This window comes from Pavona decussata, unplaced genomic scaffold (assembly GCF_977016875.1).
Source record: "Pavona decussata unplaced genomic scaffold, jaPavDecu1.1 SCAFFOLD_67, whole genome shotgun sequence".
In the NCBI taxonomy this organism is placed as follows: Eukaryota; Metazoa; Cnidaria; class Anthozoa; order Scleractinia; family Agariciidae; genus Pavona; species Pavona decussata.
Window position 1 is genome coordinate 678,681 of NW_028145486.1, and position 27,893 is coordinate 706,573.

At 38.6% G+C, this 27,893-nt stretch overlaps 3 protein-coding genes across 3 annotated transcripts; 1 reads left to right on the top strand and 2 right to left on the bottom strand.

Annotated features, from left to right (window-relative positions):
- Positions 1-2,027: 2,027 nt before the first annotated feature.
- Positions 2,028-7,355, bottom strand: LOC146477939 (uncharacterized). Its single transcript, XM_085112684.1, has 3 exons — positions 6,997-7,355; positions 4,347-4,464; positions 2,028-3,443 (listed from the first exon to the last, which is right to left on the bottom strand). The coding sequence occupies exons 1-3, from the start codon at positions 7,135-7,137 to the stop codon at positions 3,010-3,012; spliced, it is 693 nt and encodes a 230-aa protein (XP_084968810.1). The 5' UTR covers positions 7,138-7,355; the 3' UTR covers positions 2,028-3,009.
- A 2,314-nt stretch (positions 7,356-9,669) lies between these two features.
- LOC146477940 (uncharacterized) lies at positions 9,670-14,958 on the top strand. Its single transcript, XM_085112620.1, has 2 exons — positions 9,670-10,302; positions 11,504-14,958. Exons 1-2 carry the CDS (start codon positions 10,132-10,134, stop codon positions 14,903-14,905), a joined length of 3,573 nt encoding a protein of 1,190 aa, XP_084968746.1. The 5' UTR covers positions 9,670-10,131; the 3' UTR covers positions 14,906-14,958.
- A 5,791-nt stretch (positions 14,959-20,749) lies between these two features.
- On the bottom strand, positions 20,750-24,282 carry LOC146477941 (uncharacterized). Its single transcript, XM_085112676.1, has 3 exons — positions 23,873-24,282; positions 22,839-22,956; positions 20,750-21,974 (listed from the first exon to the last, which is right to left on the bottom strand). The coding sequence occupies exons 1-3, from the start codon at positions 24,251-24,253 to the stop codon at positions 21,547-21,549; spliced, it is 927 nt and encodes a 308-aa protein (XP_084968802.1). The 5' UTR covers positions 24,254-24,282; the 3' UTR covers positions 20,750-21,546.
- Positions 24,283-27,893: the final 3,611 nt, after the last annotated feature.

Below are 27,893 nucleotides of genomic sequence, written 5' to 3' on the forward strand. Positions count from 1 at the left end.
AATGGAAGAAATATTCATAATTTTATGCTAGCTCGAGACTTTCTTAGCCTTGCAAAAGACGCCGCTCGTCCTTTTTAAGTTTGAAAAATACAAACAAACAAACAAACGAACAAACAAAAACAGCCTTTGCATTTTATATATTACACTGAAAACTGTAAAGTATTGTAACACCATGAAATATTCAAAATAAACAGGTTCAGTTAACAAACGTGTTTGTCGGTGGTTATTTATTCCTCAGGGAAGAGAAAAAAAAAATGAGCAAGTTAAAGCAAAACCTAACACTACAATAACCGGCCAATAGCACGAAACTTTGCAAGAGTGTCATTTTGTGAATTCGGGTGATGACTGGTGGATTGCGGGACAAAATTTTAGCGAATTTAGACTGCAGTGAAACCTGTGTTGAGCGGAAGCGCTCGGGATCCTTGCTACACTTGATCAGAATTATACATTAATAGTCAATAGGCCTTATCACGGTTTTGGACGCCATTTTGACGAGTACGCAAACAGGCTTGAAATAACAGTGTTTGTATGAAAATCCGATGTCAAATAATTTTCATAATACATCGCTTCTGAAAAATTCATGAATTAGAAACTTTTGGAGGTAGGAAAAGGATTTTATGAAAAAAAATTGGAGGGACGTAGCTGTGCCAGAAAGCGTCCAATCGTGTTTTGAACTTTCCATATACATTTCTCTGCATTTTTTTCCGCGAACTATATTTAGTAGCAGTTCAGACAAATGTATGAAAAGTTCAAAACACGACTAGACGAGCCGTTCGAACGTTTAGGTCACCCATGTGAGATTTTCATGAGCCGTTTGAACGTTTCGAATTTTTTTATGAGTCGTGCAAAGGTTTTGGTCACCCGTTCGAAATTTTTTGCGAGCTGTTCGAATGGTTTGGTTCCCCGTTCGGAATTTTTCCTAGGCCGTTCGAACGGTTTGAATACTCAATTACCCGTTCGAACGTTCAGTGGAACCCATTAAGCGTTTCAAACAGCTTGGTGACCCGGCAGCCGTTCGTTTTACCCGTTTACGGAAAGCCGTTAGTGTACGTTTTCCCGTGAAAGATCACATATTGTATGATTCTCATAGATTTCATTGTCAGATTTACCAAGCAATATATTAACTATTTCTATGAATATTTACTTAAACAGTCATATACACAATTATATTTATATTCAATACAAATCGTCATAACCGGGGGCAGCTCAAGTGTAAGACCTTAAGCTTACCTTCTTCGCTGCTATAATCGAATAAGTTTCCTGATCCTCGGCCTTATACACCGTCGCAAACTGCCCAAAAATTATACTATACAACTGTTGGACCGATCAATGAACCTCAGATATTATCACATTTACCTGTCCTCCGCCCAAGAAGTCAATCCTCTTGTAACGTTTCGAACTTCCATCCATTTTGTTTTCATGATATGGGCTGTGGTGGGCCTGAGTACTACCAGACCACTTTATAGCCCAGTGCCCAGGACGAGCCAAATTCATCTCCAGAGCCCGCGCGTATTTGTTAGGTTCATTATGTAAGGGGACCAGGAGCCATACTCAGGGATGGAGACCGTAACGAGATGCCATTTTGACTTGTGGGCTTGTCCCCATGTGTTGTACCAAAAAATCTATTTTTAGAAAAAATTGCGCCATACGCACGTAAATGGACAGGATCGCCCGTAGAGAAATCGAAATTTTTTCTACCCGTTCAAAATGGCGTCCAAATTCTTAAATTCTGCCAGGGAATATAACCTCGGTGTCCACGTTTAAGGAATTAGACTCTAACAACGAAAAGGTAACAATTGAAAGAAGACGGAGAAAGTTGGAATAAGTGGCATATTGATCACATGACTCTCACAGTAAAGTCAAAAAGGCGCAAAAACGGTGCCGCTGCGGGCGTTGCTACAGTTGAATAAATGAACAAAAGCTAAACACTTTACGAATATGTACTCAGACACATAAGTACTTTTTTAACCTTGTTTTCGTGCTCATGTTAAACTGCTGCTTGGAATTAAGTTTCGTGGGCATGCAAAGAAAGAAGCAAAACAGCAACCGGCTACATGGATGGACTATCTACCCAGGGAAAAATACGCTAAAAATTTATACCTTCTCACAATCGTAAAACTGCAGCCGGTTTCTAGGCTATAAACAAAGCCTATTACTGATGCCGGGAGATAAAACAGTTCAGTGGAGAATGCATTTTACTGTGACCGACACCGAGTTGAAACATTTGGATTAGTTCTGGGTTTTAGTCAAGATATGTCCTTTAAAATAAGGTAAATAAAACTCTTCTCTCATTTTATCTTAATGTTTGTTTTCATTCCCGCGGACATGCATGAAAACTTATGGTTTGTCTGCTAGTAGTTTTGTTTCACCTCTTCAGTTCTTAAGTTCTGCCGGAGGCATTTTGCGAATTATTAGCTTATTTTGATGTTAAAGTTACTAGTTAAATATGAATTTCTCTACTGTACAGATTATGTTTAACTCGACCAGTGAAATAACCAGCCTGTCCTACACCCATAATAATCACAATACACTATGAATACAAATGTAAAATAATCTACGAGAAGCCTAAACTTCTTGAACTTGAAGCCAAAATCAAAGCCCAATAGAAAATCAAAACTGCTCCTAAACGTGACCCGATTACATTCCCCATCTTTCCAAAATTGTTTTCTCGGATGTTTAACTTAGTTGTCGTATTTGCTCTTGCATGTTTTTCTTTTTCGCAGCCGTACCTCGAATCGACCGAATGAATCTTCTACGTATGACTAAATATTATAAAGTATATCAAAATATATCTAAATAAAAAAATGGAAAAAAAATCAGGCGTCGATGACTGCCATTCTATTTCTAGTTGTCTCGGTACTGTTCAGATTTAAACATTTCGTTTACGGGATGTTAGGGGCTGGGGATTAACTTTCAATCAATTGACAAGTGTTCTACTTTTCAGAAGTTAGTACTTCATCGATGAGAACAAACTATACTTCGTACACTTAAGCCAGCATTAGCCATGTTTTAGACGTACAATGCATAAATGTCCATGCAAGTCTTTCCTCCATTGTCACGCTCTGACACATTTTTCAAATCTTCACTGTACCACACTCTAAACTGCTGGCCAGTTGAAACTCTCATGGGTAAAGTAAGGTTGTTAAATGTTAGCTCAGTTGAATTAGACCATATCCCAGGAAGCTTGTACGTCTTTACCTCAGAAACTTGTGGAAAAACAATTTTATTGCTAGCATTAGTGAGAAACGTTGCCAGTCTTTTTGTAACTTTGCACCCCCAGTTGCTGAAACGGTCATCACCAGCTCCACACGATACTCTGCCTCTCAAATGCACGAGTTTAAAAGAGGAGATGTCACCGTTATGTGGCATAGAAAACGTCCCATATGAATCATCACGGGCTCCAAAACACACTTCTTTGGTGGTGACCTTCAACCACGAAGGAACTAAAACAAAAGAAATTTACCTTCAGTTTTAGTAAAGTTATTATAAACAACACAACAACTATATCAATCAACAATGTCATGTTAACTCAAATCTATGGATTTAATTAAGGCCCTTCCAAAGTATATAATATACACAAGATCAGATTTGCCACAGGTTATACTGGAGCACCACAGCTGTGACTACTCATTCTGAAGTCATTGATCATTGGTAATTTGTGTCTGGAATGGGCCGTAGAAGTGTGGTCTTACAAATGTGGTGTCGCATTGACGATGAAATGAGCGAACGAGCTCTTGTTCAAGAGCGATGTGGTCGCATTACTATCGTATGGATGGGGCGCTTTTTTAAAAGGTGAGGTTTCATTATATTGTAGGCTTGTGAATGGCTGAAGGCAACATCTCTTCCAAGGTATTGCCGACGGCGGGAGTTGTAGTGCTAGGCTCAGTAGCTATACCTATATAAGTGTAACTTTACTTGGAGTTTTGAAAAAGGGTTTGCAATCTTACTCCGCCGAAAACCCGGCAAGGCTTGCACCTGTTGTGTCGGATTATTTCATAGGAGGCTTGTCGTCAATGATGATCTGTGTGAACTCTACAGTAGCAGGTCACGTGTACTCGGGGTCCCACCCTTGTCCGGGGCCAGGAGATCAAGAATTAGTCAGAGCGAATAGAGTTTTTGCGTACATGGAATTTTTGCCTCTCAAATTAAATTAGTCAGAGATTAGAGGTTAGCCCTGTGTCATCGGAAGGTTACTTGTGTCGCATTGAAGTTGTAACCAGGTGCATTAACATCGCGATTTTCAACCCTTTTTGATGTCAAAGTCACTTCGTATGCAGAAATGCTCTTTCTTTTATAGCGTGTATAGTGATACTTGTAACACTCTCCTTGGACAGAGAAAGACTTACCTTTTATGTGGCAGAAGTCTCCAGTGTAACCGGGAACACAATGGCACACAAAACCATGGGTCTCATAGAGTGGACCGCATGTAGAACCGTGCTGACATGGTGTGTATTCACAAGGGGTCTTTCGATAAAAATGAATCACCTGTTAGATTGACGAATGTATGGAAGGCAGAAGGATAGATGGGTGGATTTCTACGAGCTATTATAATTAAAACACGGAGGGTTAGACAGATTTACGGAAGGAAGAATGAACTCAATTTCAGTGTATCCCACCTACGCTTTCTGATCAGTAGCACCCCTCCATTGAAACCTTTCTTTTGGACTATAACTAGAGATGTATCGAAGCATAGCATGGTCTCAACAAGTGCTTAATTTTGATTATTTGGGAGAAATGGATAAGATTTTTCATGATACTAAATGGAGAGCACAAGCAGAAGTAGGACAGCACAAGAAAAAGCTTTAAAAATATGAGCCTTATTTGATGAAGTGAGTGTTTCCCGCGTTTCTAAAGAACAATATGTATTTCATTCCGCTGGAGAAAAGAAAAGCTATTGTAATAGGAGCGCTGGTCTTCACAATGATTCAATATCCGATTATAAGGAACTTCAGTTATCGGTACATGCTTGTTCTGATTAAAACTGTTGTAGACTATTGTAAGAATCCTACAATGAATCTAATTAAGAAGGCATATGCAGCAGCTTGTTTCCTTAAGTTGGTCAGTGAAACTCTTTTAACAGGTGTCAATAATCATTCAAGAAAAAAGTTTGCTAAAGGAACAATTAATCCCATTGATAACCAATAACAAGGTAAACAGAAATTAAAATTCTCACCAAGATACTGTAATAATTACATTTTACACTAGGTTCGAAATGATTGGGATGGTGAATCTTGTCTGAAGTCAGTAACCCACACAGATGTTTTCCAAGATATACTGTTTGCAGTGTAAGGTTGAAAGATCGACATCTTACTCTAATGAGACAATTCAGTGCGCATTGCATGGAGTCATACACTAAGCCGCTGTTTAGGATGTGATGTTTCGTCTGATAGCGATGGCGATTTTCAATAAAACTCACGTCCCCTGTTAAATGTCCATCTAAGACACTTTTGAAATCACCTGGACCTTCCTCGTTAAAATGCCATCTATTATCAGCTTTAAACAACAAAATGCTTGTAACAATCCGCGCATGGGGAATTTTATTCATTTTTTCTTTCGAATACATCTTCAATTAGGTTGTGTTGGGTCTCTTGAGTGGACAGTTCAATTTGTCTGCTAAAAGCTGCGGGAAATGTAAGCAAACAAATTTGCAATTTTGTGACCTGCGAATGGGGGACTTGCTGATATGTTTCTATTGACTGACCAATGATGTTACAGGATTTTCATGCAGGTGCGATTACAAATTGTCAAACGTACATTTTTCCCTTGAAAAGAATAAAGCATTTCAGTCATGTTTGGTTTTGCAAATGCAGTTTTGAAATGCTTTTCCGGGTTTCGGACATTTTTTAAACCAATTTATTCACGTTTGGATTCAGAAATTTGTAAGCCCATTTTCAGTTACAATTGGTTTTGGAAATCCACTGACGCCCTCAAAAACAAAGAACGTTCAAAATTAAAAATATATTTTCATATCAGTGATCCCACCTACATCGTTCATTTAATTAAAAAAATTAGTCCATCGTAGACCATTGTTGGGTGTTTAGTAAAGAATTATCACTAGAAATGTGCTCGTACCGCTTGTAATTTCCCGCAATTTGCATATATCGAAAAGAAGAGTTTTAAAGATTGATTTGAAGACATTATAATCAGAATATGTTCCTTTTTATTAAAACTGAAGGCCAAGGATCTTTTAAAAATATATTCCTTGTCAAAATCCAATAAATGTGATTCGGCCGAAGTTGCAGTGGTTGAAAGTCGTTGAAACTTGCATGCATTTACTCTAATTTTAGCCTGGATTAATATTGACCCCCAAGCAAACGTCGTCAGAAACTAGATGTTAAGGTCTATTAGTGAAAAAGCGACGCAGAGCAAACAGTGTGCACCGTTATTGAAGATAGCTACGGCCCTCCCCCTTTTTTCATGAAGTATTAAATTTTATTAAATTGACTGTATTTCACTGATCTTTGATAGTGTTTAGTATGTTAATGTAATAATCAATATGATGCCAGGCTTGCCGCATACCAACGAAACCTCCGATGCAGTTACCAAAACGCGTAGGTCGTTCGCCATCTTCGCAAATTCGCTCATAGGACAGGAAGTCAAATATTTATTCCCAATCTGATGAAGGTGGTGGAATATGGTCAGACACGGCAAATTTGAATAGATAAATTATTGAAACGGAAAAGACGTCTACGTGCTTTATACAGAATTTTACCGGCTTCAAAATTAGAATAACAGGCTTCTGCAAATCAATATATAGTGTTGTAAAATTCGTCATTCGTGATTAAACGAATTTAAATGCCCAGCTCGGGCAGGCCTTGTTAGAACATGGCTCTTTTAAATGCACAAAGAAATGGTCAGGTCTATAATTGATCAAGACGCAGCTACCATAACCAAGTGATGATCAAGCTAGGAATGGAGGAGATGACTTAATAGTGCTTCAAAGCTCTTCTGACGAAATGTCGTGCTAAGGTAACAATAAAGTATTGGAAAACTTACCGTAATGCTGTAATGATAATATTTGGAACTGGGTACAAAATGGGTGGATTGCTTAAACTTGTCTGAAGCCAGCAACTCACATAAGTGTTTCCCATCAAATTCTTCACGAATTCTGAAGTTAAAGGATCGACATCCCACCATGACGAGACAATTCAATGCGCACCGTACGGAATCATATACGAAGTCACTCCATAAGATCTGCTGTGTTCTCAAGTAATAATGTCGATTTTCAATAAAATTCGCATATCCAGCCGAATTTCCATCCAAGATGCTTCCAAAACTAAACTTTTTACGAGAAAAACAGTCTGTTACAAACAACAAACAACAAAACGATACGAAAAGAAGCCTCGAAAATTTCATTTCTAGCCCTTTGAGTTACCGTATGAGTTATTGTATGCTGTGTTTAGCCGTAAGGTTAGGATTTCATTAAACTTTTCAAATGTAAACTTGATACAGGTGAAAAAAAGTAAACTGTCATTTCGGTGATCGATGTTTAATGAAACGTGCCATTGATTGTCGGGAAATAATCAGATATCCAAATGTGGGAACCCAATGTTTTTTTTTTCAGTCGATGTATTGAAAATATCGAATAATTTATCGAAAAAACCCATAAACACCAACAGAAGGTTAAATTTTACACCAAAAATATATTTTTTCAAACCCAGATTAAAAAGCATCAGACTATAATTAATTTGAACTTAATATCATTTTCGTCGACTTGATGGCGATTGCCTCAATACCTTTGTGAACTAATGACAAGTACTTTACAATTTGTTTAATTTGAAACGGGACCCTAATAACTGCAAAATTAATTTGGGAAGTACCGCAATTGAGAAACACCCGTTAGTAAAATAGTAATAAAAAACAACCTAGCTCATTTCATTTTGGAAGTCTTCTCTGTTACGTAACTAAGGGACCGGTCATTATTTATCGCCTGGGGGGGGTCGGAGTATTTAGGGGGGGATCACATGGTTTTTTGAAGACCTTTAGGGGGGATCAGCCGTAATTGACAAGCATAATGGGGGGGATCAGACCAAAAAAAAAGGAATTTTAGGTCGCGTCGGGACCCCGGGTGAGTGCATTTGTAAATACTTTGGTAGGATTTGCCGCTAGGACTCTAAACCCCCAACCATATATTCAAGACCACGTTCAGTTGTATTTTGAATTATATAAACTTTATTCTAGCCCAGACACAAAACCCAAACCCTTTTACAGACCCTCCATTTTGTAAAAAAAAGTATCACTATCGTAGTCTAACATACACGTTGTTAATCAGGCACGATCTATTGAAATTAGAAAGGTAATCAAGATTTTGAGAATGGAATACTTACAATTGCTCAAAATTGTTTCATGACGTTTCAGTTTGTTTTATAGAGAATCGTAATCTAAAATCATAAACGTTCATTATTTTAATACGCGGCCGAATGAAAACAACAAATAAAAAAGTGTTTATTTTGGTGAGGCTGTATCTTGTTCCGCTTCCGTGTCAGAATCTTCGGCAGCCCTCTCCACTGGCTCTTGCACAGTCTCCACGTCAGATTCATCGGAATCCTCGCCCGAACTTGACCCTCTTTCAGCACCATTGCTGCTATTCTCTTCGTTCATTCTGGCCACTACCACTTTCAAATTGCATGCCAGCTCTGTTTCAAACACGCCTCTTTCCAAAAGCCATAGCAGAGGATCCAGGTGGAGACGCTTGACAAATCTCGCAGTGAATCCTGCATTAATACTTGAGACACATTTGTAAGTATTCTTTTCGAGTGAATCGAAAACCTCTTTAGCTACCTCTTTTGAGGTAAGTTTTCCTAGGAGAATTGCTGCTCGCTGACGTAACCTTTTCTCCTTGATTTTTTTCACTTTTCTCTTGTTTTCTTTTTTTCTTCGGGATAGGCCGTTGTTCCCCATGGGAGATGGGAACTTTCTCTTCAAGCTCATGAGGGTGGTCGTGAGCGCATTGGAGGCTTTCTGCAGCTCTTGGTGTAAGGCCTTCACTCGCTCTTGAGCTTCCTGGAAATATTTGAGCTCATCACTTGCAAACGGCCTTAAGTTATGCTCTTCTGTATAAAGGTTCTTTCGTCTGTTGTCGATAAATGAGAGCAAATCGGATGCTGAATTAAAGGCCTCATTGACAGCGGTCAAGGAGGACTCACACTTTGCGACATCACCACTGCCCTTACATCCATCCACGCCTGACATGAACTTCGTGATGTTTTGGCACACTCCCCAATTCTCGTTTCTAAGCAAGTTGTTTTCTTTATCGGAAAGGGCTTTTATCTTTGTGTTTAACTGCCAACGCATTTGCTGTTGCTCGAGGAGATACTGTTTGAAACCGGCTTGTTTACTCACGAATGAAGATTCATAAATCTGCGGTACAACACTATTGTAGAATTTCAGCCTTTCTGTGTGTGGGTTGGGAAGGAGATATTTTTCCCACGGCTTCTTTTCTGATGCTGAGTCGTTCCTCAGGACTCGTAGCTGCCCGGAGCGTCCAAATGACAAAATCGCCTGCTTGCGCTTCTTGGGAGCACTGGCGGACGTAACACCTACCGATCACATTATAAATGTTTGTTAAGGATTGCGTTACAAATTATACACCATGTTGCCTTACGTTTTTTGTTCATGGCTGGTTTGAAGCACAAGCCAATTATTTTATAGAGGCCCTCAAAATAATCATCTAAGAAACGATAACTCAATACCTTCACTGCTTGTTCCTCTTTGCTTTGATTCACCTTGTATCTGAGCGAAGAAACGCCTCAGACGGCGAGTTTGTATCTTCGTTAGTCCAATGTCTCGCTCAAGAGTTTCGTCATCAACGTCCAGGAAATGCTCGACCTTTGCAACACCAATTTGTTTAAAATTGTCTGTGTAATTGCTCAAGTCAGCTTTTGTTAAAAGATAGTCAATTTCTTTATCCATTGAAAAAATAATGAAAGTAAATCAGCGCAATTAAACGAGTTCTGTGCCCACGTTTCGGCTAAAGGTAGGTTTTATATGTTAATATGTAAAAAATAAAGTTAAAGTTAATATGTCACAACGATGTTAGTTAATAGTACGTCACAACAACAAAGCATTATTTAATAAGCGGGCTGAGAAGATTTCCCGACAGTTGGACTTCAGCCTTGTAATTGAGTAAGAATGGAAGATATAGTGACAGAAAAGCTTAGCAATCTGGACGATAATGGTGATCAGCTTGGAAAGCATTTGGATTTAAGTGATGGAAGTACCCATAAACGATGCCATAATGAAAAGCGAAGCGAGCGAAGGGCGAGAACTGAGCGGCTTGTATCAGATATCGACAATGACCAGGTAAATAAATGATGGCTTTGCAGTCTTCGTAAAAATATAAAAGCTACTAAATGTTGCCTGACGTTTCGATGTTACTAAAATCATAATGAAGGAAAAGGCGGCAATTTCTTCGTGATAATGGTCCATTATTTTACGCTCAAACTGGTGAGAAATAAAACAATAAAATATGCATGCAATAGTACAAGTAATCATTGACATTGAAACATCGAAACGACGCGGACATTAATTCTTTGTATTTAAAGACTGCAAATCCTGGTATTTGTGTTCACTATAATTTAGATAGGGTTATTCCCGGCATCTGAAAGACAACCCTATAATTTGCAGATCAGAGGTAAATAACAGTGTTAAATATTTAACTATGCTTACAATTAATACAATTAAATTAAAACGGAAATGTAGAACGTGACGCAAGCGAAGCGAGCGGAAAAAAACATGTCGGGGCTCCCTCGTGCGTGCGTCAAATGCAGACTATAAACCAGCGGACTTACTAGGAATTGACGCGATTTAAATTATCGCAAAGTGAAGGAAAAATACTTTCTAATAAAATAAATAATGCGAAAGGTGTGTTTTTTAATTTCAAACTGATGAAGAAAATTAACCGGGCGTTATAAAGAAACGGAACTTGTAGAGAAAACGGTTGCCAAAATCCAAACTCAAACGAATCTCGCTACTTTAATTTGAGCGTTCTTTTAAGCGACAACGAACCGGTGGATCTCTACCCTGATAAAACAATACAATGCGAAAAGAATCCAAATTAATTATGGAGAACTTACCGCCAGCACCCTATAACCTGGGCCCAGTTCTTCAAAGAGTGGATAACGCTATCCACCGGATAAATCACTATCCAGTAGCCTGCGTCGCAAACTGAATACACCGGTCAATACCGTTCGTTTCAGGATAAATTGCAGGAAAATTAAAAAGAAAATGTGCAAATTGGGGTACAAAAGAGGGGAGAATTTAGCGAGACCGCACCGACGCTTATCGTGGCTCAAGGTTTCGCCGCTCGCTATTAGGTGTCGATCGAGTCACGCGCAGTCTAGTCTGCAGTTGTTGCACACCTATACTTTCCTGATATTTTCCAAAGAAATATGAAAGAAAATTGTATCTGGGTGAATCGTTACGATACATTCCTCAAGGCCATAGATCTAGTAAAACTGTGAGTTTCTCGATCTAAGACGAAGTCACCTTTTAACTACTTCAGGGAAAAAAGAGAATGGAGATTGTAACATCGCAACAAAGCTGCACCCTAGAGCAAAATAGGGGTGTTATAGAGGAAGAATTATCGAGAGCAATTTCAGAGGAAAAGAAGCACAAGTTTCAAGGTCTGCTCTATGTCTTCGATCAACTATTTCTTCCGGTGCAAGATGCCAATGCTAAGACAAGAATTAGGTCTTCAATCCCCTTTCAAGAAGCATTAGAGTACTTTCTTGCGTTTCAACCTCATCACTCTGGGGCACCGTCAAAATATCAGAGAGTTGCCTTTCGCGAAGCTTTACTTCATGAAAAACATGGTCTCAGGATCAATATCATTCGTATAACTGAGGGTTTTGAGTATGTCGCGCTCCGTCCTGACGAAGTCGATTTAGAGTCATTCCTTTTGGATATTTTTAGTGCTTGTAGTACTAAAAGTGGACATAGTGCTCTTGTTCTCGATAAGGAAACCCTGCAAGGTATCGTTACTACTATGGACTCAGAATGGGATAAAATTTGTCTTAGAGTTATATTGCGATCCATATTCTCTAGAGAAGAAATGACAGCCCTAGGCTTCGATCCTGACAATCTTCCGTCAATGACGGAGAGAGTTAAATTCGTTGTTGAAGAGGTAAAAAATGCTAATGAGGCAGCAGCCGACCTCGTTAGGTTACGCTTAAATTCCAAGAAGGAAAAGCTGGAAAAGGAGATAAAAGAGAAGGAAAACCTTATTCAAAAGAAAACAAATATTTGGTCATCCAAAACGTTAGAAGAAATCCAAAGCGAAGTACAAAAACTCAAGGAAAAAGTTGAAGACACGGAGGGGCTTCTTCACAGCCAGCCCACCGAAAGCAATTATCAGAGAAAACGCCAAATGCTCAAGCGCCAAGCTTCAAGCCTTATCGAATCTAATCGACTGAAGAGGCGAAAGTTGTCAAACCAAGGTCCGAAGCCAAAGCTAGATGAGGAAGATGAAGACTTCATTGCAAAGGCAATTGAGGATAAATCATCCTATCATGGTAGACGGCATGATACGGTTCTCTATACCGGCCAGAGGGTGAAGAAGAAAAACCTTCTTTCAATTGCCAACTACCGACTAGCTCAACGTGGAAAGAAATTAATTCAATCCGCTACAACAGTATACAACAGGGCGAGACCGAGAAACAAAAGAAGTCTCCAAGCGAAGCGCCATTATGGCAAAGGCCTATTCTGTTGGAAAAAGCCACCAAAAGGCGAAGAAAACACAAACGAAAACACTCACTACCAACGAGCACACGTAAAAAACATAAAAAGACGATTCTGGGGTGCCAGAAATTCCAGCGCGAGAAAGTTTTGTTTCATGAGAAGCACCGATGACAAGGCTTACCTTAGACCAGGTACATCTGAAGGTTTTGACAAAGCCAGAAATCTTAGGATCTTAACATTATCAGATCACACTAAAGCAAGGAAGTTGCCAAAGTACGACTGGCCTGAGAAAATGGTATATGTGACCCCGGGTTCTCACCGTGTTTTTACGAAGTCAAGTGTAATGAATGAAACTGAAGAGAAGCTGATAACTGAGGACGATCGCCACTATGTATTTGTCAGGCCCAAAGCAATAGTGGGATCGTCAGGCACTGTATGGGCCAGCGAAACAGTTCGTTTGCGACATGAGGATCCATCAGCTTTTGAGGTTGACGAACCGACACCTGGCAGTCCACAGTACTCACTGGGATTTCGTAAATGCTGCGCGCGACTACACGATGACCTCTTTCTTTATTATGATATGACAGAGTCAGATGACCTAGACAAAATATCCGGAGAAACAGGAAGTAACTGTAAATTCTTCACTTACGAAAAAGAGAGAGCAGAGCACTTGAAATTAAGGATTGACAATTTGTTGCAGTTTTGCGAAGACACAGAAATGTCAGAGCACAATAGGGCTCTGTTTGCTAGTCAGATAATACCAGTCACGAAACGCATTTTAGATGCCATTGATGATCTGTTTAAAGAGGAAGTCGATTCAATGGAAAAAGATGCGAGAAAGGACAGGATTTTAAGGGTAACCAGTTCATGTAAACATGGTCTAGAAGTTCTCGGAGATCTCTGCCTTCCACCTGTAAAGCCACGATGGGCTGACCTTACAGATGCTGGTCCGGGCGTAGGAGTTTCCAACTACGAAGTTAGATTTCGAGACGCCGAGTTAGCAAGGGTTCACAATTCCGATTATAGAGTGCGATGTCATCGTTCGAGGGGCGACAGCGGGCAAGGTGAAGCCGAAAGGACAAACTCGGCAATTTCTGATGCTCTTGTGGATGGCGCAACTCTAGAGTGGGAAAAATATAGGAGGTTTGAGGATCTTTCAGAAGAGGAAATCAAACAACTGTCTCTCCAGTCATACGAAGAGTACGAAAAGAAACGGATGGAGAAAAATGCCTGGTATGTCTGTAGTCAGGTAGCCGAGAGAATTGATGATGCCCCTGTCCTTAAAGATTTCATCAAGAGCAAAGTTAGCGAGTCCCCTGATGAATTATTCTTTTTCAATTCTGTTTACCTCGACAACTATCGGGGTGCATCAGAACGAAACAAAGAGCAAGCGCCCGGTGCAGCATACTTCCGAAAGATCGAATCGTTTATGGAAGACCACTATATTCGTGGAGAACTTTTTATGGAATTCTGTCGTGATGCCTGTAAAGAGTCAAGAGAAGAAAGTTCCAATCTCTGTTCCTGGTGTTCTAACAATAGATGGGTCGGTCCAGAAACGGAAAGAATTCCGCAACCTGTACCAGACTCAAACAATCCTGGACATTTCATGGATATCTATCAGACGGAATCGACGGGCAGGACACCAGATGATTACCTTCCAAGAAAATGTATTAAATATCTGTACGAGGAACATTCTGACAGTATCAGAAACGATCAGGATACCATGAAGAGCTTCTGCTCAAAATATAATGTGGAAGAGAAGCACGTCATTGCATATGTTAATCATTTGAAGGATATTGAGATCCGAAAGGACATGAGAACAAGAGCAACTGAGGAGCGAAGAAGGCAAGAGGCCGAACGAACGTACAAGGACTTTCAATGGGATAACCTCATCGAGGGTGGCAAAGTTGAAAAGTTGCGGGTAAGAGAACTAGACCTGTATCTCAACAAGCATGGTTTGACGACTGTGGGTCGGAAACTTGACAAAGTTAAGGCCATTCGATGTCACTATTACCGACAGAATAAAGAGACTGTGATAACAGAAGAACTGTCGAGTGATGAAGAAGACTTGGAATCCGAGGATGAAGAATCCGAAAGTGAAGAGGCAGAGAGCGACGATGACTATGTTTTCGTGGATTTGGATGAACAGCCTGAGATTGGCACTTCCGCGACAATTCAGTTCGTATCTGACAAGCAAATATCTACCGTTGTTGTTCAAGGTCCATGAGACGTAAGTACCACTATTAAAGATATCACTTGCATATTCAAAAAGTTATTTGGCGGTGGCTGGAAGAAAGGGGGGGGGGGGGGGATCATGAAACTTTCCACTACCAATAAGGGGGGATCTTTAAAAAACTAGATACTCTACGGGGGGATCAGGTAAATGCTCCGATGTGACAACAAAAATACTCTGACCCCCCCCAGGCGATAAATAATGACCGGTCCCTAAAATAACGACATTTCATGAATGCGAACAGTCGCAGACCCCAAACGATTGAATTACGGATTACGGAAAATAACTATACAATGAAAACACTCAAGGCCATTAGCTCGCCAAAACCTCAATGGATAACCCAAAAATATCGCACCTTTAGGCCTTTCCTTTTTTTTTTATTTGGGGGGGGGGGGGGGGTGTGGGGGTACAGCTACCTGGAGACAGATTTCATTTTCTGCTCGGATCTTCTTCAGTATACAGGGTTTCTATCGTACCAACGGTCCACTTCCTTACTGCAATGATGTTTACATCTTTGCATATGTTGAAATTGCATGCCAAGAGAGTTACTTCTCCTTGAAAAAAAAAAAAAGAGTAAAGAGATACACGCGAAGACCTCACATCAAATTTTCTTAAACGACCGTCTTGTGCCCCATTCATACCAAGGCTTAAACACGTTTAAAAGTTGTTTAATTAAAACAAAATTAAAATTGTTTCCTTCATCAAAGCTGCTTTTCGGGATTTTTGTCGACTACAGATTGAACGCAAATGAAAGCATAAGTTAAAGTTTACTTGAATCCTATGTTAAAGCCAATGGTTCAGCTTTCTGTTACCAATTTTCATTTAGTTAAACATGTTTTGTTGGGTCTTGGATAGAGAAATCCTAAGGTTGCGGGCTATTGATAACGTTCGGAAATTCTTCGGAACACGGGCGACATTTCGTTGTTTCACAACCGTTTTGGGGAATAATTGTTTCGGCACTTCAGCCTCCATCAAACCTTGCAACAGCAAGTTCATCGTTCAACGTTCAGACCAACAATCTGTAATTACAGGAAATTTGCATTAAGTATTTATTTAAACAATGCATCCCCCCCTCCCCCCTAGAACCTAAAGGGCTAGAATTACCGGAAGGTCACTTTACAAATAATTATCTAAAGGGCGTCACACCCTTGATATTTACAGCCAAAACCAAGAAGAAAATAACGATATCTCTCTGCAAAATTTGAACGAGGAAAACATGGTAACTCTTGAATAGTGCAGGGACCACTTGTACAAACAGCAGCAAAGTGTAGGCGGATCTTTGTGTAGATCAGGATCAGCAATGTTGAATAAAACGTAAAATTAAATGCAAGGCTGATCGGACAGCTAAAACAATTTTATTGCCCAATATTTCGGTTAGACAAGCTAACCTTCAGGGGCGGCAAAAAGCTAGGTAAAAATTGGAAATAAACGGTTACAATATTTAATGTTATTTACTGAACAGTTTACTCCCCCTGCAGAATTACCACCTGTCTTCTTCATTCCAAGCCAATGCAACTGACGTGTAATGTTGGTGATATATGTTCACCATTAGGTATAAGCTTAGCGGTTCTGGCCGCTACATTTTGAACACGATGAAGTTTCCTTAAAGTCTGTTTTAAGGTAGTGCATACAGTGGCGAGTTACAAAAGTCCGGTCTAGAGATAATAAAAGCATGTACAAGTGTTTCAGCATGGTATGACACCTTATGTATTTCCTTATGCGTCTAATATTTCGAAGATGATAGAAAACCGCATGACACACAACAATGACATAGTGTTCCAAAGACATGAATATATCGAAGAGAACTCCATTACTTTTACCTACCGATGACTTGCCGATCACCTAATTACGGACTGAAATGGACGTCAGAGGCGGGAGTGGGCAATGACGGGTATTCAAGGTAAGTAGATCTCTCTTTTCCCCGCTCATGTTTAGCATGTTTTATAAGCCGATGATCGTTGCACCTTTCATTTTTAGGCAGACTCTGTACATAGTCCATACTTTTCTGGAACGTAGGGTGTCTAACACAACTTATGATAAGGTTTTAAAATTATATGTACAAGTTAAAGGGAAATCCCTCTAGCGTACAGATTATGCTTGACTCTACCAGTGAAATAACCAGCCTGTCCTATATCCGTAAACGCAGAAAACACCCTCTTTGCTTGCTCATAAAGAACTTAATGTGCACAAATGTAAAATGCTCTCCAAGAAACCTAACCTTCTTAAACTTCAAGCCAAAATTGGAACGCAATGGAAAATTGAGAACTGCTTCTAGATTACTGACCCATCTTTCCAAAGGATTTGTCTCGGATGTTCTGCTTAGTTGCTCTAGATGTTCTTACTTTTTTTTTTTTATTAAGTGTATCTCAAGCAACTGATTGTAAATTGTAATTTAATGCATATTATCTTTTAACGACTGACTGTATCAATGCGATTTTTTTCTAGTTGTCTCAGCACTGTCCAGCTCCTGACATTTTGTTCACCGGTTTTTAGGGCCATTTGACACTAACAAGCTGGAGATGAACTTTAAACCACTTGGCTAGCATCCTACTTTTCAAAGTACTTCATTGATGAGAACTAACTGCATTACTAACACTAAAGCAAACCAAAATCATGCTTTAAACGTATAACGCGTAGCTATCCATGCACGTCTCTCCTCCATTGTCATGCTCTGACACATCTTTTAAATCTTCACCGTACCACACTCTAAACTGCTGACCAGCTGAAACTCTCACAGGTACAGCAAGGTTGTTAAATATAAGCTCGGTTGAATTAGACCATATCCCAGAAATCTTGTATGGCTTTATCTTAGAAACAAGTGGGAAAATAATTTCATTGCTAGTATCAGTTACGAAGGTCAAAAGATGTTTTCCCACATCGCACCCCCAATTGCTGAAACGGTCTTGATCTTTTCCTTACGATACTTTGCCTCTCAAATGCACGAGTTTAAAAGAGGAGATGTCACCGTTATGTGGCATGGAAAAGTTTTATATGAATTATCCAGGGCTCCAAAACACACTTCTTTTGTGTTGACCTTCAAACACGAAGGAACTAAAAGAAACGAAATTAAAAATGACAATTTTAGTAAAATTATTTAAAACAGCACTAATTATAATAATGACAACAATGCAGTTCGAAGACAATTCGGTCTATGGATTTAATTAAGGCCTTTCAACATCGCAACACCAGATCTGTCCTATTTAATGCCAAAATCACCTCGCATACACAAGTGCTCTTGAATTTTTTGATAGTTGTAGCACTGTCCCTTTATGTGGCAGAAGTCTCCAATGTAACCGGGAACACAATGGCACACAAAACCATGGATCTCGTGCAGTGGAATGCACGTCGAGCCGTGCTGACATAGTGTGTATTCACAAAAAGTCTTGAAATAAAAATGAATCACCTGTTAGAGTGGTTAATGTATGCAAGGTAGAAGGACAGATAGGTGAATCTCTAGGATCTATGATATATAATTAAAGGACGACCAGACAGAAGGACGGAGAGTTATAAAAATGTACGGAAGAAAGAATGAATTAAATCTTTGCATATCCAACCCAAGGTTTCTTATCAGTAGCACCATTCAATTGAAGCCTTTCTTTAAGACTATAACTTGAGATACATAACATTCTAGCAATAAGAGTGCTAATTTTGATAATTTGGACTTGAGCAATAAACATTATTAAGATTTTCCTGTTCCTGGATAGAGTTATTAAAAAACATGTACAGGCAGAGCTATGAGAGCACAAGAAGCAGTTTTAAAGTCATGAGCATCATTCGACGAAGTATTCCACTGCTGTTTCGAATCTCCCAAAGTAGTAGGAGTGTGTTATAATTATTATTATTATTATTATTATTATTATTATTATTATTATTATTATTATTATTATTATTATTATTATTATTATTATTATTAGGAGGAGGAGGAACGTGCATTTTTTATGCCACCTTTCCATGGGAATGATAAAAGCGCTTTACATGATAAATATGACATGCAAATAAAAAGAAATCCGTCATATCACAAACAAATTCGATGTACAAATAAACCGTATCTACTTCTAAACAAATAGGTCTTAATCTTTTCGAAGATTACAGTGGAGTTGACTGATTTTAAATCCAGAGGAATAGAGTTCCACAAGGATGAAGCAGCGACACAGAAAGCTCTCGCGCCATATAGCTTTTCAGATTATACTTTGAAATATCGAGAAGACATTTGTTTGTGAAGCGCTCAATAAAAGCAGTGGAGAGTTTCTGTCTCGAACTATCGGTATGATAATTTCCCTTGGAAATTAGCTAACATACAAGCCATCCCTAATGTTGCTCTTAAGAACATCAAATTTTCGCGTGCACGGTAGCTTTCAGCCAATTGTCCTTAACAAACACTACCACTAGATAGAAAAATGGAAAAGGAAATAGAAAAAAAATTTTTTCGAGGCTCCAAACAATTAACAAAAACAATAGTAGTGAGCTCGAATCAGCAAGGAAAAAAATAGGTTGTTCGGTAGCGGATTCTTATTTAATAGGAAATGCTCACGAAGCCGGCACCCTTGTAACAGGTGTTAAAAACATGCCAGAGTTAGAAAGAGTTAGCCAATACAACATTAATGTCCCCTGAAAAAAGTGAAAATGATAGAAACTTACAGAGATACTGTAATGTTGATATTCTTCGCTGGGCTCAAAATCATTGTGGTGTTGAAACTTGTCTGAAGCCAATAACTCACACAAATGTGATCCAGCAAATTCTGCTTGAAGTCTGAAGTTAAATGATGGACAGAGCCGCTGTTATGAGACAATTCAGTGCGCATTGCATGGAGTCAAATACAAAGTCGCTGTGTAAAATGTGTTGTATCCTCAGGTAGTGATGGAGATTTTTGAGAAAAGTCGTGTTTTGCGCAAAGCTACTTTTAATCTCATCCAGATCTTTCTCGTCGTCATCTTTGCTACTTTCCAACTCATCCAGATCTTTCTCGCCAGAAAGGCTACCTAGCAGGAGTATTAAACAGCAATATGTTCCAAACAATAGCTTCGAAAATTTCATTTTGTCCTTCAAATACGTTAACGACTGAGAGTGTTGGGTTTAGAGCTAACGGTTTCATTTACATCTGCTAATGGCTAAGACAAACGTGATGAATAAACAAGTTCCCCTTTTTATGAACTGTAAATGATCAACTTGATGAAATTTTCGACAAACCGGCCAATCGCACTGGAAGTCCACTAGGGTAGGTGGTGTAGAGAAAAATATTGTATTTCCTGAAAAAAGGGTAATTGAAATGTTGATCAGGCATATTAAAGCAGCTACTTAAGGAAGTAATTCACTCAACGCAAATAAAAAAAACCAAGGCTTACAAAAGTTAAACTGAACTAGCATTGACAACAAAAAAATTCATCTTGCCTTTCAGTTTTAAGATGCAGAAGAGAAAGCATTTCCAATGTTTGATAGCGCTGCAAATCAATATAGTTCCAGTAATGTCATGTCTATGCCATATTTGGTTTTGTAGAGCTCGCCCATGCAACGGATCAATCAGCTGCTTTGGGTCGTGCTTTTAAAAACTACAGAAACCAGTAATATTTTTGACCCCAAATTTTTGCTTGGGTGAATCGAATGCATTGAAAGCCGATACCGCCAACGAAACCTATAGCAATCCAGTGGATGACACTGAACTGCAATAAGTAACAACTTCTTGTTTTAACAAGGCTAGAGTACATCGGGTAAATTGAGGCCCTTTTGGTTAGACAGTAATTGAGACGGTGGCAATGACGGTAAGATCATGAAAACAATATTTCTTATTTAAATTAGTGGACAGAAGATACCAATATCATCTTGTCATGGAAAATGCGCAATATAAGTGAATAAATTATTATTAAATTATTATATTAGCACTTTTACTGAATTGAAAATCATTGGCTTCAATTACAGTTTTCAGCTTTTCATTTCATGCCTTAAAAAGTAGCATCGGCAAGATCTACAAACATTTCTTAGTTGCTTAAAAAATATTCCACTCAACTTGTTGGATATGGGTTATAACCAAATTGACGCTACTTCCCTCATTGGCTATCTTACGTCTCATATCCAACGTACGCTAAATGAATAATTGTTCACGTCAAATAAACGATGGCTAACTACAAGCCTTTGAGGGCAGATGCCTTTTCCGACTTTTGTTTCACCCGGCCAGCTTAAATACTACCGACTCAAATAACATACATAGTTTTAGGCAAACTGAGCACTCGTAATATCTATACATCTGTGAATCAGCTTCTTAGGGAACTGGTCAAAACTATTATACCAAAAACAATTATACCAAAACAGGACACCAAAAAACTACAAAATAGAAGGTGGTGTCTACCTGCAACACCCTTAACTTCAAAAGATGGTGTCTTTATTACACAGCCACCACTCTATCCAGCAGTAAAAAAAAAAACGATAATGAGATTCAAAACTCACTTTTCTTGTTTATCTATTAATGCTGACTCTTTAATTTATACGTAAACAAATATTTCTGTGCATACGTCTAAACTCAAATTTTAAAGCCAATAAAATTTTGTCGATAATATTCATGAGATAGGTGGTGTCTTCGATAACCCACCCTACCCCAGGCAAGACGGATCCTCTTCCAACAAATTTGTTTTGACCAGTTCCCTTAAACGTACAGTGCAAATACGTCCAGGCAAGTCTCCCCTCCATTGTCAGACTCAGAAACTTCTTTTAGATCCTCTTGGTACCATACTCTGAACTCTTGACCAGTTGCAACTGCCAGGGGTACGGTGAGGTTTTTAAAAGTCAGCTCGGTTGAATTGGACCAAACACCAGGAAGTTGATATTTCTGTTTAGAAGAGTCTTGTGGAAATACAGCCACGTTGCTTCCATTAGTAACAAAAGTTCGAAGATCTTTTCCCACACCGCATCCCCAATAACTAAACGAAGCACCATTACACGTTACGTTGCCTGACAAATGAACGAATTTAAAGGACACGATGTTGCCACTAAACCTCATGGTAAATGAACCGTATGAATTGTCGCGGGCTCCAAAGCACACTTCTTTAATGTTGACTTTCAGCCATGAAGGGACTGAAATAAATGGAATAGAGTATTGTAAGTTTTGCGGAAAGATCGACATATCCTCATGGATCAAATTAATATTATATACAATGAATTTAAGTTGCATCGAACGAAAATCAACCCTCTTAAAACTGAAAAAAGTCACAGCAGAGCACTCAAACAACAAGACAAGACCACTCAAACAACAAGACTGGCAAGGGAGTTATTTTTCAAAGAAACTCTGGTACTGTGTCTCTGGGAGGGTGGAAAAGAATATTTTGTTATATCAACAGAGTTGAAAAGGTAATATTTTCACCGTAAAGATATTCGAAAGATGACGTTTCAAGCGTTAGTCATTCGTCAGAGTGATTTAAGTAATTGTGGGTTGTATGTGCTTTATATAATGAAGCGGTGGAGATACGCTATTGGTGGGAAAATGGCAACGTGGAAAACAAGAACGAGTTAGTCAACTGATAGCGTCCGTTGATTCCGCGGGAATTAAGAGTGCCGATTTGGAAGATGAATTTTATTTGCCCCAAAACGTTTGTGGCAGACGTTTGATACTAATCTTTTGGAAGAAGAGTACACTTGTGGGTGCACAGAGTGCAGATTTGATTGCTATCTCTGACGTGAATTGTATTGGTCCGCGCGAACGAAAATCGACGTACAAATTATGCTCAACAGAGGGTAGAGATTTTACTTTCGAAGGTTGGAATGGGATTCAAAAAATGCTTCTTTGCGCGAAGCTTATATATACCAAAAAAAAAAAACGTTAGGCGTATGTTTGTATACAATTTGGTAACCTGTTTTCTGATAAAGCGGTTAGACTTTTAAAAAACAATGCTAGCAGATTTTCTCAAGCACGACACCCTCCTCTAATGACAAGTGATTTACCTTTTATGTGGCACAGCTCTCCGGTGTATTGAGGAAGACATAGGCACACAAAACCCGGTTTCTCGTACAGTGGTAGGCACGTGGAACCATGCCGACATGGTGCGTACTCGCAAGGACTCTAAAAATAAACAAAAATTGAACACATCACTGAATGGAAAGTTCGGCTTTCATTTAGTATTGATCATCTTTTAAGGTCGTCACCTTAAACCTAGCTAGACCGTTTTCTATTTTTCTTTTTCTGTTCGGACCGGAGGAGGAGGTAGCGGAATCCCCCCCCCCCCCCCCCACCCCTCCATAACTTCGCAAATATAAAAGCTATGACAATGAGGATTTGAGGATAGATAGTACGTCAAAAGCTATATGCCTCCTTGATGTTCGCAACGAGAAGTAATGGCGTTATATCACGTGGTAATAACGTCATGATTGTCAAATGGCAGCCATCTTGGTCCGCTCTCTTGGATTTCTGAATTTCAACAAAACTACAGGAAAGCACCAAAGTTAAGCGAAAAGTAACCAAACCTATAACGGAACGCTGATATGAGCTATTAAAACAAACGTTAAGACACGAAAGGTATTTTTTTCTTCATTTTCAAAAAAGGGATTTTCTATTTTCTCAAAACACTGTTTGTTATTGCTTGTCATGGTCACATCAACGTCAATCAATATCAACATTTTTGGCCCTCCGATGAAAAGCTTATAAATTTGCTTTTCGTGTCACAACGGAGATGTCTTGTTGGTATAGAAAACTCTTCGGTTTCATAGAAATGTAAACTGAGGCTGGTTGTTTGCCTCTGTAATGACGTGTTGGATCAATCAGCATCTGATAAATCAATATTGATGTTGGGGTCTCTAATAAATTAGAAGAGGAAAAATCAAATTTTAAGTGATATCTGTCCATTGATCAAAAGCAAAAGTCCGATAACAAGTAAAGGAAACTACATAGTAATTATAAAACAAAATTTAAAGAAAAAAGAAGGAAAGAAACTTAAGAACGAAAGAACAAACAAATGCATACAAAAGAAAGGAAATCTCACCGCAATGCTGTAATGATGAAACTCTGTACTGGGTACATATCGTTTGGAATCGTTAAACTTATCTGAAGCCAGTAACTCACACAAGTGTTTTCCATCAAATTCTGCTTGCAATTTGAAGTTGAATGATCGGCATCCCACCGTGACCAGGCAGTTTAGGGCACATTGCATAGAGTCATATAAAGTGTCTCTGTGCAAGACCGGCTGTACTCTCAAATGGTGATGTTGATTTTCGATAAAACTTGCATGTCCAGCTGAATGTCCATCTAAGACGCTTGCTAAATCAATTGCTTCTCCTTTAGAAGAGAGACTCCTTATTTCGAGTACTGAACAACAGAAAAGGCCTAAAAGTAGCCTCAGAAATTTCATTTTAGTTTTGACCATGGAAAGCGATCCCAAAATGAGCAGCTTGCATTGTTTTTGGTTCAAGCGCAAACGTTTCATTTATTATGAGCACAAGACGTTGTCAGCAAACAAATTGTCATTTTCATGACTGGAGAATGAAACCTTTAATTAAATACGGTGTTTGATCTCCGCGCTGGTCCCTTTCTTCCCAGACATCTGCGAACCACAGTTTCACTGTTTTGGTGATCTTTCGGATTTAACTGTGAGAGAAAAGGTTAAAGCGCTTTTCAAGCTGTAAGGTCGTCTTAATCTTAAAGAAGATTAATTTGTGTTACCGATAACTTGCGGAACTGTTATAATCTCTCAATATTCAGCGGATCCTACTTTTAATTACTTGCGCAAAAATGGAATTACCGGTATCCCGGCGAGAGGAAGTTAAGTGCTATCAACTGAGTACTCAGTGTTGCTTTTGATGACAGATAGAAATTTCAGTGCTGATTTCTAACAAAATAGTAAAGTGATTAAATAACACAGGAAGAAAAAACGTAATCCTCGGGCTCGAAATTTATTTAATTGAGCAAGATAGCAAAACTATAACACTTTTGGATATTCCGACTTTCTTTCGAATGTTCAAGTGCGGGAATCACTTGCATCGACAGATTAACGTAAAGCAGCTGTTTAAGGACCGACTTGAATATCTCTCTCCCACACATCAAGACAGACTTTAATTGACAATAACTATAATAAAAAAAAAGATGTACCGAGCGATTCAGCAAGCCACTACGTTGCAACGCAAAGCTCTTGTTCTCATATCTTTTTTTTTTCTCATAAGCTTGCTGAAAAAATTCCTTTCGATATTCGTTAATAAAGATTGCATTTGACACGTCTTAATTTTCTGCAGATATACTATGTACATAATTTCTGACGCTGTAGACGACGGGTTTACAAAGCAATGCCTGAATGTTGTTACTGCGAGTAAATACATCTATCATTTCTCAGATTGGTCGCGAACCAAACGTCATAAAGTGGCTCCGCATTGCATTTAATTTCCTGTGGCAAAGTTTGCTATAGATTTCATTCTTAATTAGTGTCTGCTAACATGCTCTAGACTGAAATGATGGACATTCTGTACTTCTTACTTTTTTTTTCTGTGTTTTCTATTTCCTTATTTTCCATAACTAGTTGGCTGGCCTTAAGGCAAGATTAAAGGTAAATTAAAATATAAGAATAATGTTTTCATCTGGGAAAAACAGCTCAGATAACAGCTCAAATGGCTCCTTATCGCATAAGTAATGGAAGAAACTAGCTCAATTCTTTCTTCTATGTTCAGTTTACCCTATATTACCTCTATTAATATTAACCCTACCAGTAGACCCTGCAGAGAAAGGGTGGATTCAGCCTGCACCGATTTTAAACCTTAATAAACTTTCCAATATTTGAGAAAATACCATGAAACTTCGTGACTTTTTTCAAACATTTATCTGAAAACAATTCGATGTAGTATGTCCCTGCTCATTGATTTAGTGTTACCATGGCAGCCACATTTTACAGCAACTTTTGTGTTTTCAGTGGGCAAATTCAGAAATTTAAGATTACGGTTCCAAGATGGCCGCCGTTTTGGCAATCATTACGTTATGACTTCTTAAAAATCTCACCTCTAGGAGCTGCCTGAGTACTTTCCAGGCGAAGTCAAGACAAAATCCTTGTGACATGCAGATGTTGCGCAAAGAAGTTATTTCGGGGAAGGAAACAATCTTATTATGATAATGACCTTGAAAAACATGACTTCAACGACAACGAGGGGGTCAAAAAAGGAATGAGAAAAGCAATGGGTCTGTCAATACGTGAAATGACCAAATTTCAGAGTTTCAAGAGATCAAAAGCCGATGACGTTAACTGGTTTGTTCTCTTTCTTAACTTAGACGCCGTTTCTTGTAATGATTTTGCTAGATAACTGGGTCACGTCGTATAAGTTGAAGGGTTGGAACAATCATAAAGTAAATCAAGTCACGTGGACATGTACATGTTTTTCAGCTTATTAACGTTTCCGTTGACGTTGCCAATAGCTAGTGGTTGCGTGACAGCCCTGATATCAGCTAATATATATTCAGTGGAGTAGAGGAAACAGTGTATTTGCTCACTGTTATCTGGTCAAACTGATTTCTCTTTGTTTGTTTTTACATGAGTTATTAGACCTGAATTGTCAGTTGTTATCGATTAGAACGTGAAGATTTTCGGAAATCTCTCGTGTTATCCCACGAAAAAGCACTCACATTGGTCTGTAATATATTACATTGTCATGTTTCCTTTGTGCTTGTAGTTAATTAGCATTTTGGTTCACACTATATATCCAACTCTGCTGTGCTTTGTAATTTAAACTGAAGATGAAAGAAGTTTCTGTCGAAACATGTTTTTAAATTTAAAAAGTGTGGTGTGCTTTCTTAGAATATGAACGGTGGTCTCTTGCAACAAGTCTATCTTGGCCCAAATACGTACACCTGTTAGAACTAGATAAAATGGTTTGGTGTTTTACAATTATACTCGTTATACAATTATATGCTTATCTAAATATCTAATCATTATTTAACTTACTATTTAATTAGGCGGCATGACTTTTATAGGTAATATTGCACGTCTTAAATCGCGGCTGTGCCGCGTCGATATTTAGGAACAGAAAACCGTGAAAATGTGGTTAGTTTCCCTGGTCTAGAGCCGCCCTGAAAGCCTGAATTTTTTACAAAAGATATGTTTTGTGAGAGCAACCAATTGTCTATTAAACAACCAAGAGAGGAGGTCCTAAAAAAAAAGGAGCATTATTTTCATCGTTTTCGTGGAAAACTGCCCTTTTTGAACAAAATTTAAATATATCTTGATTCTAAATCATTGGCGGAACAAACCATAGTATTCTGATGTTCAAATGGAACGCAGCTATCGATCAGACATAACCAATCAGATAAGGTATATCGGTTTTCAGAATCCACAACAGTTTGTCTTCGTTTAACTTGGAATTAGCTTCGGTTGCTCTCACAAAACAGATCTTTTGTTACAATTCAGGCTTTTTGCACATTTTCACGGTTTTCTGTTCCTAAATATCGACGCGGCATGACGATTCAATTACTTGAGTCATTAGAGCCGCAATTTAAGACGTGCAATATTACTGATAAAATTCATGCTGCCTTATTAAATATTTAGTTTAATTTTGATTAGATATTTAGACAAGCGATCTGCCGTTCTGCCGTTCCGTTGGTATTAGCTTCGGTTGCTCTCAAAAACATATATCTTTTGTTAACATTCAAGCTTTATGTGGCTCTATACCAGGGAAACTAACCACATTTTCACGGTTTTCTGTTCCTAAACATCGACGCGGCACAGACACAATTTAAGACGTGCAATATTACTGATAAAAGTCTTGCCGCCTGATTAAATATTTAGTTAAATAATGATTAGATATTTAGATATTAAGCGTTCTGCCGTTCTAGAAATCTCACGAAAATAGTAATAATAACATGAAAAAAATCAACGAAATTTAAATTTTAACCTTGAAACGGTTTAAGCCGATCTTAGGGCGAAACACGAAGAGTAATTAGAAAGGAAATGGGGGAATTTTTTTTCATTTTTGCTTTATTTGACGCTTTATCGGGAAAGCAACAATCGCATTACGTCACTATGGAAACCTGTA

Excerpts from the sequence above, each read along its gene's own strand:
- LOC146477939 (XM_085112684.1), bottom strand. The coding sequence starts at position 7,137 with ATGGTGGGATGTCGATCCTTTAACTTCAGAATTCGTGAAGAATTTGAT. Across the intron at positions 4,465-6,996 it reads ATTATCATTACAGCATTACG|ACCCCTTGTGAATACACACC; the intron begins GTAAGTTTTCCA and ends TTTTATCGAAAG. Across the intron at positions 3,444-4,346 it reads AGACTTCTGCCACATAAAAG|TTCCTTCGTGGTTGAAGGTC; the intron begins GTAAGTCTTTCT and ends CTTTTGTTTTAG.
- LOC146477940 (XM_085112620.1), top strand. The coding sequence starts at position 10,132 with ATGGAAGATATAGTGACAGAAAAGCTTAGCAATCTGGACGATAATGGT. Across the intron at positions 10,303-11,503 it reads CAGATATCGACAATGACCAG|GGAAAAAAGAGAATGGAGAT; the intron begins GTAAATAAATGA and ends TAACTACTTCAG.
- LOC146477941 (XM_085112676.1), bottom strand. The coding sequence starts at position 24,253 with ATGGTCAAAACTAAAATGAAATTTCTGAGGCTACTTTTAGGCCTTTTC. Across the intron at positions 22,957-23,872 it reads TTCATCATTACAGCATTGCG|AGTCCTTGCGAGTACGCACC; the intron begins GTGAGATTTCCT and ends GTTTATTTTTAG. Across the intron at positions 21,975-22,838 it reads AGAGCTGTGCCACATAAAAG|TCCCTTCATGGCTGAAAGTC; the intron begins GTAAATCACTTG and ends CATTTATTTCAG.